Consider the following 13,409-nt stretch of genomic DNA (forward strand, 5'->3'; position numbering starts at 1 on the left):
TGTGCACCTTAGATACCACTAGAAGAGACCCCCCAACCGAAGATGACTTGATCGAGACCTTGATCCAGAATCCACCTTCCAGTGCACTACCCTTAGAGAAATTGGTGGAGGATGCCCAAGCTAGCACCTTAGTGGATCTTTGTACAACCAACCCTATTACTCCCAGAGTCAAGAATGTGGAGTTCGGCCCTGAGAGAGCATTGAAGATCAGCTCCTCCCTATCTCCTTCCCAGGAAAAGGAGATGTGTAGCCTGTTGGCCAGCCACCTAGATGCTTTTGCTTGGAGCTATAAGGAGATGAAAGGAGTCCATCCTTCGGTCTGTACCCATCATATATACATCAAAGAGGATTGTAAACCGGTTAGGCAGCCTCAGAGGAGAATGAATCCAGCTCTTAAGGACATTGTCAAGGAAGAATTGCAAAAACTGTTGGATGCCGGATTCATCTACCCCATCTCAGATAGTGAATGGGTGTCCCCTCTAGTGTTGGTTCCCAAGAAAAATGGGAAATGGAGAATCTGTGTGGACTACCGAGAACTGAACAAAGCTACCAAGAAAGACCATTTCCCTCTACCTTTCATAGATCAAGTGTTGGATGGACTGGCAAGAAAGAAGTTCTTCTCTTTCCTGGATGGGTTTAGCGGGTACAACCAAATCCAAATCAGCCCAGAAGACCAAGATAAGACCACCTTCACTTGTCCTTGGGGTACCTTTGCCTACCGAGTTCTTCCCTTTGGGCTATGCAATGCTCCTGCTACCTTCCAGAGAGTTGTCTTGAGCATCTTCTCGGAGCTGGTCCATGATGCAGTGGAAATCTATATGGATGACTTTACTCCTTATGGGGCCAACTTCCTCTGAATCAGTGGCCGAGGGAAAGAAAGAAACAGGCCAGAAGACCCCGACCATAGTTCAGAAGAAGAAGCATGAGAAAAAGGATGACAAAGAAGAAGGTGACACACCCATCTTGTCAGCAAGAGAAAAGAGGTTGAAGAGCAGACCAGACAAAGCTGAGGTGGTCCACATCAGCCCAGGTACCTCATCAGCACCTGCAACCAAGCCAAAAAGCAAAACTCAGGCAACAAAGCAAGCCAAGGTGGGGACACCTGTGTCTATAGGAAAGCAGAAACAGGCTTCTACAGGAAGCCCGAAAACAGAGAAAGGGTCTTCTACAGGAAGCCAGAAAATTACCAAAACAGGGGCTTCTACAGGAAGCCCTGAAAAGGTGAAACCCAAGGAGAAGAAGGTGGACATTCTGGCAAGGGAGGCAACAGCTGTATTAGCTGGCCTCAGCACGCCACCTAAGCCAAAAGAAAAGAGGAAGAGGGAGACCCCTCTATACTTTAAAGCTCGAAGAAGTGTTAGGATAAAGATGGGAAAGCCACAGCCTCCGTCCAGCAGCCCGATTGTCATCGAAGATACCCCTGCTTCTCCGAAGGAAAAGTCCCCCTCAAGCATAACAGTCACCTACGAAAAGGGGAGCCAAAAGAAAAATACATGGCAAGAAAGGATAGACCTGTTGACTGAAAAAACTCGGCTACAAGAAGCTGAAAATGTTCTACAGGATACTCTGGCCCGGCTACAGGAAACGGAAAAGAGGGAAGGAGAAGGACCCTCATCACCACCAAGGGAGGGTGAGGTAGAGCCACCTGAAGAGATAGAAAGAGAACATATACCAGAACCTAGCCCTTCGCCTAGTCTGAGTTCATACTACACCTTTTTAGAGGCGGGCAAAATCATACAACAGAAATTTACTGTGCCTCTATTTTTTGCATTAGAGGAGGAAAGAGTCCGTACACACACATGGATGCAGATCGCCAAGTCAAAGGGTGTGGCGGACATAGATCCCTTACAAGAGAAACTCAAGGAGGTCAGGAGTGAATTCGCCATGGCTAAGCATGTGGCTAATTGCCAACGTGTGCTTCTACAGGAAGAAAACCAGAAGCTGAGATTGCAGCTACAGGAGCTAAGGGCAGGGGTAGGTACATCCTCCAAAGACACCATAGAAGAACAACACGGCAAAAAGGAGCGGACCACCAGTCCTGAGGAGCCAATGACACTTCTACAGGAAGCAGAACAGCAAGGCCAAATTGAAGTGCAAGCTCTAAAAGAACAGCTGCAACAAAAGGAAGCACAATTGGCCTGCATGGCCAGTTGGGCCATGGAGGCAATAAGGTGCAGACAACCTGCAAAATCCTATGCTTTGTACTTAAAAGACCAATGGCTGCAGTTCGAAATAAACACCTTGGCACAAAGAGGTATTTCTCAGATCCAAAACCCCCAGCAATTTTCTGAATTGTGCAGTACTAGTTCGTCAGAAGAAAAAGCCAAATTAGCAGAGTTCTACCTCCACAATTTGGCTTTGCCTAATGAAGTCTCCTGGGATCCCAATATTGCCTTGGGTGATATGAAATTGATGGCGTTCGCTTCATGGTTGAACCATGAGGATCAAAGAGCAGCTGAAGAAAAATCGGTCATGAATCGAGAATTGAGCGAGCCACTGCTCATTCGAGCAGAACCAGAGGATCTGGTTGCACTCATCTCAGCACACCAACAGTTGTCTACTGATCCCACAACTTCCTTGAGATTTATGGACCAACAGGCCCAAGCCATAGCTCATTTTGAAGACATGGAAAGATTGTGAGGAGAAAGTGTTGCCCAAGCATGTACACGCAGATGGAATACATTGGCACGCAGTTTGAAAATCCAAGAATACCACAACCCAATTCGGATGAGGGAAGCTTTGGCAAGGGTAGACCTTTACAAGAAATCCATGCAAAGCCTCCAGGCCAGCTGGATTGGCCTTAAACTCAGCCCACCACTACTGCTAGGGTTGACTGAAGGCAATACAGAGGAGGATGACAGTGAACAATGGGAAGAGGTGAACAGGAAATCAGGGTTTCATATCAGCAAGGAGGAAACTACCACAGAGGCTTAGGATGTAAGGGAAGCTGTAAAAGCAATGAAGGATGAAGATTTGGACTAAGTTGCTCAAGGATGAGCAAATATTTTAGCTGGGGGGTGATGATGAGCCCCAATTTTTGGTACAATTTGGTCTCATATTGGCCTACTTACCTTGCTCAACCATTCATCTTTTATCACTTATGCATTCATTTCATAGTCACTACCAGACTTAGTCCAAATCTAGGTTTTTTCCTTTTTCTTTCTGTCTGTCTCTACAGCATAGCATTCTCCACCAACTTCTTCCTTTTCCTGGAATTCTTCGAGTTAGGAGAGGTGGTTATTTTCAGTTTAATTAACTACTTTCCTTTTCTTTTTCCAGTTCCCTTTTTGGGAGCTCCAATACTTTCTGAGTAATTCTTTAAAACATTATTTTAATGCATAATTAAAATTAACAGATTACTCTTAAAAGAAAATAAGTCTCTCAATATCATTCAGTTTTTATCACAGTAAACTTTAAATAATTACAATTTACGGGGTCATCACAAATAGCCTACGAGACAGATTGCTTCTTCCTCCCATTGATGTATTCAGCCCATTTCCTGTGAAGCCTCACAATAAATGCTCCCAGCTTGTTAAGCAACCCCTTGCTAAATAGATTATCCCAAGAACTAGCTGCCAAAATATCTGCATAATACATGAAAAATTATCCCAAAATTTAATCATCTCTTCATATTCATTTTTTTATTATTATAATTTTTTTAATAATAAAATTTAATTTAATCAAAACTTTAAATTTTAATCAAAATATTTAAAAAATTTGTATGGAAAATTATCCTAAAAATTATTCATTTCATTAGATTCTTTTTCTTTGAAGCCCAGTTAAAACTAGTTGTCCCTAGCCGTTTGAATGGATTGGTTTATCTATTTAACTTGCTATCTTGACCTGATTCTTCATCTTGTCGTGACGATCAACCACACTTGATGATACGAAACACGTGACAAATGAATTTTAATGTGAATATGACAAAAACCTTAATTCAATCAAATAAAATTATGTGAAATATATTTATTTAATTTTTTCTTAAGATAATCTTTAAATTAATTGTTCTAATATAACTCAATCCATATTCAAAGTGAAGTGAAATGATGTGAATATTGTGTAAACTAAAAGAAATTAAAAAAATCTAAGATTCATTGTTCTCCAAGTATCTGGAGAAAGAAAAACAAGTCGTAAGCCCCCCAAAAAATAATGAAACATAAAAATCTAAAACTAATCCAATAGCTAATTCCTCTCATTATGAAAAAAAAAAAAAAAAACAAAACTTTAAAAATAAAATTCATTATCAAAATTTATATTAATGAAATAAAACAAAAATAAAACTTAAAAAATAAGATTCATTACCAAAATTTATGTTAATAGAAAATTGCGAAAAAACAAAACTTTAAAAATAAAATTCGTTATCAAAATTTATATTAAAAAAATACAATAAGTTTACATAATTTTAATAATATCATTTTAAAAATGACGTTTCAATTTACAGAAATTTAATAATTATTATTTAAAAAAAATCTATGTATCGATTTACAATTTTTTTAAACGATTATCTCTTACATCTTTTATTTAAAATGAAATATGTAAAAAATAACGCCGTAGATGCGGCTATTCATCGAAACCATTAAACCCTACCTTATTTTCGGGTAAATTTTCGGAGACGCTGCTTACTTAAATTGAGAGGCAGTGTGTCTTCTTGGCAGCGCAGGCAATGCAAGGGATTTGAGAGGCAGTGTGTCTTCTTGGCAGCGCAGGCAATCCAAGCGATTTGAGGGCAGAGAGGATCTCGATTCGGAAAACACTTTCCTGCTTCAATTTCATATATAAAATGACCCAGGGCAGTGATTTCAGTCAGCGGCCTGGCAATGATGGCATGAACAAATATGATGATATGATGCTGTTTGCCAGTATCTGTATTATTGTGATTTTAATCGCCATTTTGCTGCGCGTTTATGGCAAAATTATTTTAGAGTGTGTTAGATTTATCAGACGGAGTTGGCAGAGATCAGGTTTTATGCAGCATCAGTTTTATTTTACAGGAGAAGAACCGACGACGCTGCGGAACATGGGGCTGGATTCTGCGATATTAGAGACGCTGCCCAAGTTTGTGTATAGATCGCAGATTGGCACGGATGGGTTAGAGTGCGCAGTCTGCCTGTGCGAGTGGGAGGAGAATGAGAAAGGCAGGCTTTTGCCCAATTGCGGCCATAGTTTTCATGTTGAGTGTATCGATATGTGGTTTCTTTGGCATTCCACTTGTCCCCTTTGCAGAACCGCCGCCCAGCCTAAACATCCAGTTTTGGAATCCGCTAGAATAGGGCAGGTTTCGGCTACAATTCCGACGCCAATTGCTTCAGGGCTTGATCATAATCTGAATTCGGAGCAAGGGCAAACTGCAAGCTCTGAAGAAGAATATGATCCGCAATATAGCCCACCGAATACATTATCTTCCTGTGGGCAGGACCAGATGAATGTAGATATGGATGAGGGAACCTCCGGTGGAAGAGCATTAATGCCTCATATTGCCATTGATATACCCAAGAGGCCCCATGTCTTCTGGTCACCTGGCGAAGGCCATATGCCAAATGATTCGCAGTCATCTTCGAAAGCTCCGGTGTCTGACCTGCGTTCGCTTACCAACCAGTTTACGAGAGACAGCGACAAGAAGATATCCCCATCGGATCGTCCTGGTGAACGCGATCTTGAACACGACGGCGCAGCGCAGAGCCAGTAGAGTGGGGAAACCCTAATTTGTAGAGATCATAGACATATGTTATCGATGGTAGATGGTGATGTGCCGTTCTGTCGTTCTTTTTTATGGTATGCCTAAGTAAAATGTTTCACAAAAGTAATAAAAATCGGTTCTCGTTGAATTTTGCATAACGTCAATCCGTTGATTTCAGTTCGAATATTGACTCTTTTTGTTCGATTCAAATCAAATTCGTTTCGTTTAATTAAATTGCATTGCAGATAGATTTTTGTCACATTTAATTTAGATTATAGGTTAAAATTTCAAGTAATGATGTGTTGGATTAAGGATGGGAGTATCCATTGCAGTGAATGAATTAATGAAATATAGATTAAATGATTTTTAGAGGTTACTTTTCATTAGTTATAGGTTTAATTCTCAGAGAATAGATTGAATAGATTGAAGAAGGGAAAATACAAACTATTTCTCCAAGTATTTAGATTTTACCTTTTAAACTCAACTTAATTTGGGGAAAAATTTACAATAATGCTTTCTCAGTGGTCTTGAAGATTTGCAACGCTTTGAAAATTTGTAATGCTTGATTTAGTGAGTTTTCGGACATGCAGAAAGCCAAAGGGACTTGGTTAATCGCACTAGCTCCTATGGTCCTTTGATATTATTGTTTGGGACAGAAGATGGCACAAAACGCGTCCGCTAACACAATTGTTTGTAAAAAGTATGGTGGAACCGTGATGGTTAAAAGGGAAATGATTTTTTTTTGGTGATTGTTAAATTATTATTAACTAACAAGTTTGGGAATCCTTGGGAGAGAACCCAAGAATGAGATTTGTCAAGCACGAGACATTTAGTTACATTCTCTCTTTCCTCATAGAACAGGCATCTCACTGGGAAAAGGGGTTGAAGAAAGGAAAAAAAAAAAAAAAAAAAAAAAAAAAGCTGAGCCACCTGAAGATAGAGAGGAGATGACAAAACTGCAGGCATGACGCTGCCATTAAGGGGCTCTTAAGATGAGCTGTGAACCAGAGGAGACCTTGAATTCCTGGCTAGGTTGGCAACTTGATGCCATTGAATTAAACCATAGAGGTCACTCTTCTCTACTCTTCTCGAAGCTTAGTGCTCAGGGGAGAGAAACAACCGTAATTTTAGTTCTCGTGCTTGGGAGGAGAGTTGTACTCTCAATTGGATTGCTTGGCTCTAATGTTGAAATGTAATTTCAACTGCGGCATTTATTGTAGAAAACCGCCAGTTTATTTCCGACACCTTTGGGGAGGCAGCTGTTGAAATAATAATTTCAACTGTAGAATTTTCTTTCTTTTGCGATGCGATCTTATCGCATATCGCAAATCTCATATCGCAAATCGCATCCTCAGCGTGATTGCTTATATCGCAAATCGCATCCTCATCCTCAGCGTGATTGCCTTTTGTTACAACCTATGTTTTCTGCGATGGTGCGAAAATCGCATCCTCATCCTCAGCGTGATTGCCTTTTGTTACAACCTGTGTTTTCTGCGATGGTGCGATGCGATTTGATCGCATATCGCAGATCCCACCCATATATGTCATGCCTCACCTTGTTTTGCACCTAATGCGATTTCGCGATGCGATCAAATCGCAAATCGCATAATTTCAATGGTTGAAGTACAGGCCTTCAGCATGAATCTTACGTGAAGTGAAAGGTACATTTTTGACCGGCACAAAATGTCAGTAAAACAGTAAATGCAATTGACTGTGGGTTGGTAAGTTTTGGTAAAAATTTTAATTTTATTTTCAGCGGGAGTATGGGCACAAGTAAAAGTTGGTAAAACTAATCGTGACAATAATATTCGACTAAAAACTAATCGTGACAATATATTTTACTCTAAATATTATGAATTCCAATACTCTATTACTGAAAATTAAAATCTTCAGAGTGTTCCTATACAATGGGAAGGTGAATAAGTGAAGCTTCCCAGGCACCACGCATGCTCAAGATTAGAAAATACGTTGTTCCCATTGCACAAGATGAATGGTGTTGACGGTAGCGTTAATAGGGTTACCAACCAAAAAATTGACTCAAAAAGAGGAAAGAAAACTAAGAGTCTGTCTAAACCCAGTTCAAATAGTTGGGTTCGAGCACAAGCAAAACAAAAACTGTTTAAGAATCTGACAGAGACCGGTTTAGCTTCTGGGTCAAGCTAACTTAAGTAAGCAACCCAAAACCCTGTCCAGACCGTAGCCAATAGGGACAATTATTTCCATAAATGAGCAGAGTCGGGTCTGCTATAAAAACCCTTTCAGAACTGATTTAAAACCCTCATGCCTAGAACAAATTTTGAGAACTGAAAGTAACAAATTCTATGAAACTTCAAAACGCCAGAGGAAGTAACTTTAGTAAAACCTGGTAGCAAAGGTAGTCATAATTAAGCAGTGATACGTAGTGCACCCGAGTACCAATCAAAATGAATCTCACAACATTCAAGGGTGAATCAAGAACTTGTGTTGCTAAACTCTATGAACAATCATAAGAGGAAAGTAATCATGGGAGTAAAATGATCCAAAAAGTTACGAATAAATAGAACATTGCAAAGGAATTGAGGATACCCGAGTACATGGGTAACTCCTATGTTGCACATGTTTTCGGTATGCAGGTACTTTTGATACGGGGAACCAATATCCAGCATGGCTAGAAGCACAGTTAGAAGTATTGCCCAAATTTACAGTGAACGTCAAGTTGGGAGTGGCAATAATATAATATATTAAAATTTAATATATATTAAAAATTAAAATAAAACAATTTATTTATTTCCATCCAAAACTTTCCAATCAAATTCCATCTTGCAAAGAAACATGTAAAAGACTGAACTTTGAAGAAAATCAAAATATTAATGCATCAACAATTTCTCAATCAAATTCCTTCCGAGCGAAGAAACATGCAGAATTCCCAAACCGGCAAAAAGGTTATTATTACTAGATTATTAGGTGATTTCATGCAACACTATATTTTAAGTCATTGGTTCAATTCTTCGCCCTTGATGTAACATCACAATCTAGAAAATGTAATTTTTTTGCAAGAAAATAAAGTTTGTCGGATAATCATTGCTTCAAGTGTGAAAAATATGGCCACAAAGCTATAGGTTGTATATATGACAGAATCAAGCCAACAAAAAGAGCAATAACACCATTAAAAACGAAGAAGGTATGAAGGAGAAAAGATGAGTTGCAAAGAAGCAGGTCTTCAAAGGACATCAAAGAAGAATGTTTTGGTTTGAAAAATGATATTCTACTCAGGGGGAATAGATCTTTATCTTGTGAACAATAGGATATGGCTTCATGAGAAACCAAACTTGATAGGTGCATGTGACTAATAAGGAGGAAATTTCAGCCTCATGCATTTATTCATTTCAGGTCCACAAGATCTTTTTGAGGCATAGAAGGAGAGTGTGTGAGTCTAGGGGGAGTTCTACAAGGTTAATGCATTATATATCATTTTATCCTTTTGTCTCATGATTTTTTATAATTGCAGCCATGTTTTGAGAAGATTATTTTCCTATTTTATGAACACTAACAGAATTTCATGCAGCAAGCAACAATTGTTGATGGAAAGACGACATATTCTTAGCGGGAATTTGATTTGGATTTATGATTTACATGTATAACAGTTATGGCATGCATGGTACTATGTCTTCCATGGGAGTTTTGGTGATATTTTGTGAGAATGATGTTTCTCTCATTGAAACCCTCACTCTTTTACTTCATTATAGAGTAATTTTTCACATGAGGAAGGGTCATTGATACATGCATGTGTATTAGGAAGTTGTTGGTCGATTTTTATGAGTTGTTTGAAGAAACTTGATACATCATTCAGTATAGTTGTAACATGTTTTAGAGTCCATTACATGTGTATTCACATGAGTTATATTTCTTACGTTTCATTATTAAGTGGCCATGCATCCTATTTTCATATCATATTGTCATAAGGATCTCACCTTGAAGACTATCACATATATTTGTTAATGATGATGAGGATTGTTCTTTGTAGTTCACATATGATATCTAGAGAGAGTGGATGAAGTTTATATTGCAGATTTCTAACTTCGATGATCGCCATCTTATGCCTAGAGGTTGTGCTAAAAAATCTTGGTTGCATGGTTACTACTGTTGATTGTATTTTAGGATTACTTGCATATGTTGATGTTGCATTATTGTGTTCAGATTAGATTATTGCTCATGATGTATATGTGTTGTTGGTGCCAGTAAAAGAAAGGTTGTATTGATGGCATATACATGATTGTTTCCTAATGATTAGAGGCATGTCGTTTCTTGCTATTTAGTTGGAGTTTATAGTATCGATTCATTCATATGGACGGCTAATAGTGTTTTGTTACTTATTTTTATATGTGAATGGATCATTTTTATATAGTTCATTCATGGAGGCTTGTGTTTTTGGGGTTGCCAACTATTAATGTTGCAGCTTGGTAGTTTAGGACATGTTCTGACAAATCTTTAGATAGAGTTGTGCACACTCTTTTTGGCATGCATTTATTCACTTTTGATCATGGATCAAAGACTTGTATTTTCACTTCTTATCGTCATTATGTTGATTGAGTGATCCGTGAAATGGAATTTATGTATTGTCATGAGTCAAGATTGTCTTGAGAGAGAGCACCATGAGATTTATTTCACCCTTATATCAGCCGGTATGTGTTATGTTTTTGCAATCATGTGTGGGCGTTCAAAATTATTTTGTAGTCATGTAACATCATGTATCATTCTTGTGTCATCGGTAGAATCATATGAGTGATGTTCATGTATATGTGACAAGTCATATTTTATATTTGATGAAGCATTGTACAGTCACAATCTATCATTCATGTAGCCATGTAGTAGGATTATGAAGCCCTATACTCTCATTGCAATATTTTTGAGTCATAGTCCTTGGTTCTTTTGGAGTACCCTCCTGTTTGTCACTTGGAGGAAATTATGTGTTGTTTCTCACACCATATTGGATGATGGTCATCATATTCCTTGTTGGTATTGTTGTTGGTTATGATATGTCGATGCATGGGAGGATGTTATTGTCATTGTCTAACTATGTTATTACTAATGGATGTAGTGTAGTCTTGCTTTATGATGGTGGTCAATTGTTTTGTTGTTGTTGTTGGTGATGTTGATGGATAGAGTGCCACTACTCTGGTTGACAATGGTGATCTTGGGGTTCTTGATTATTTTTTTCTCTATTGTTTATGATGTGTTGTTTCTGACTTTTATATTGTTGATTACTCTATATTGTTGTTGCTCTAAACAACGATATACTGTTGTTATTTGGGCCTTGACAATACTGTTCATCTAGATGGTGTTATTCCTTGAAAATATTGTCATTTGTTCAAGAGAGAGAGAGAGACCCATTACTTCTATTGTTTTATGTCATTCTTCCCTCAAGAGTGTTGTTGATGCATTATGATATGACCTTACTGGTGCATATGATGACTTGCTGGTTATAGTATATTGTTGGCCACACTATGTTGATGGTTATGGTTGTTGCTTCTTACTGAGACATAGTTAGTGTCAAGGGGTAGTAGCTTCTATTCAACTATGGTTATTGGATGAGCTCAACCCTTTTCCACTAATGTCAAATGGGGAGTGAATGATGAGTTTTTTAGAGGCTAGTTGGTTGGCTTAGATGGGGTTTCCATCAATGCCAAAGGGAAGTGTTATGAAACCAGCTCAAGAAAAGATAGATCAATGCCTTAGAATTCAGCCTCTTCGAGGGGGCAAGCTCCTTTACATACATAAATGAACAATTCTTGGATGATTCAAATTACAAAACCTCCTTTCTATATATAGGAGTCTAAGGAGTCACAATATAACCCAACCGACCTAACAATAATAATATAAAGCCACAAAAATAACAATAGAGGGATTCTATGGGGCACTGTAATAACAATATGGGGGCAATAGGGGGACAACAACATTAATATAGGGTATAACTACAATAGTAATGGGGTAATCACTAGTATTATAGGGACCCAACATGCCCCTCTCCTTCAAAAAAGTGTTGTCCTCAACACTTGAGTAGTTCTGGATACTTTGTATAAAATTATCATCCTCCCATGTGGAATCTTCAGTGGATAAGTTCTTCCACTTGATAAGATACTCCAAAATTGATCGATTTCGTAGCTGTCGAGCTCTTGTTTCTGTGACTGCTTCCGGTTCCAATATAATTTTTCCTTCTTCGTCAAGTTCTGGAAATATTGTTTGAACTGGGAGTTGGTCACCTATAACCTTCTTTAAACATGAAACATGGAAAAATGGGTGCAATCGAGAAGCTGCAGGAAGCTCCAATTTGTATGCCATAGTACCAATCTTTTGCAACACCTTGTACGGACCATAATACCTTGGTGATAATTTGTTATCCTTCTTAGCTTGCTTGAGGGACATTTTCTTATATGGTTGTAGCCCTATGAATACCCAATCACCTACATCAAAACTTCTTTCACTGCGATGTTGATTTGCCTGTTGTTTCAATCTATTATGTGCCAACATGAGGTTACCCTTTAAGAGTTGGAGGACTTGTTGTTGATGTTCGATGTGATGTTCCACTGCCTGAACCTTATAATTTTCTCTTAAATATGATGTGATGGATGGTGGTTGATAGTCATAAAGTGCCATAAATGGGGTCATTTTTGTTGCTGTATGGAAGGAAGTGTTACACCACCATTCAGCCAGAGGCAATCATTTGACCCATTGTGTTTGTTTATTAGATACAAAGCAACAAATATATCCTTCCAAACATTTGTTTACTATCTCAGTTTGTCCGTCAGATTGAGGATGATAAGATGAGCTATGAGCTAACTGAGTACCAAGACAAGAAAATAATTATGTCCAAAAATTTCTAGTGAAAATGGGATCTCTGTCACTTACAATAATCTTTGGGTTTCCATGTAGCTTTTGAATTGTTTCCATAAATGCAGTAGAAACTGTATTGGCTTTAAATGGATGTGATAATGCACAAAAGTGTGCATACTTGGTAAGTCTGTCAACTACCACCATGATGACACTCTTTCCCTCAGACTTGGGTAAACCTATGATAAAATCCATTGAAACCTCCTCCCAACGTTGGCTTGGAATGGATAAAGGTTGTAATAGACCCGGTGTCTTAATTGTTTCAACTTTATTTTGTTGGAAAACCAAACATTCCGCCACAAACTTTTGAATATCTAATCTAAGGCCATCCCAAAAAAATTCCTTCTTAACCCTGTGGTAAGTTTTTAAAAATCCTGAGTGCCCTCCTAAGGGAGAAGTGTGTAATTCCATAAGAATCTTTTGTTTTAGCTGGGAATTCTTACAGAGGTATAAGCAATATTTATACCATAACGAATCATTTTGCCAGCTAAATGTATCAGATGTACTAGAATCTTGTTGTAACTTTTGAATAAGTGCCCACACTTCTTCGTCATTCTTCCATTCCTCCCTTGCTTCGTTTATCCAAACTGGTTGGATAATAGAAATGGCGCACAACAATGCTTCCACATCCTCATCCTTTCTTGAGATTGCATCTGCCACCACATTTTGCTTCCCTTTTTTGTAGATGATTTCAAAGTCATAACCCAACATCTTTGTGACCCACTTTTGTTGCTCTTCAGAGGATAATCTTTGTTCTAAAAAGTATTTAAGGCTATCATGATCCGTTTTTACCTTGAAGTATCTTCCCATTAGGTAGGGTCACCATTTCTTAAGTGCATGGAGTATTGCCAACATTTCCTTCTCA

At 38.3% G+C, this 13,409-nt stretch overlaps 1 protein-coding gene across 1 annotated transcript; it reads left to right on the top strand.

The window, feature by feature from the left end:
- Positions 1-4,780: 4,780 nt before the first annotated feature.
- LOC149161615 (uncharacterized) lies at positions 4,781-5,686 on the top strand. The gene has a single exon (XM_089434937.1). It carries the CDS (start codon positions 4,781-4,783, stop codon positions 5,684-5,686), a length of 906 nt encoding a protein of 301 aa, XP_089291063.1.
- The last annotated feature ends 7,723 nt before the right edge of the window (positions 5,687-13,409 follow it).

Source organism: Pinus tabuliformis, chromosome 5_2, assembly GCF_031772625.1.
Source record: "Pinus tabuliformis cultivar Carrire ecotype Pingquan chromosome 5_2, CPIR1, whole genome shotgun sequence".
In the NCBI taxonomy this organism is placed as follows: domain Eukaryota; kingdom Viridiplantae; phylum Streptophyta; class Pinopsida; order Pinales; family Pinaceae; genus Pinus; species Pinus tabuliformis.

Bases quoted from the DNA above. Each gene is read 5' to 3' on its own strand.
- LOC149161615 (XM_089434937.1), top strand. From the start codon at position 4,781: ATGACCCAGGGCAGTGATTTCAGTCAGCGGCCTGGCAATGATGGCATG.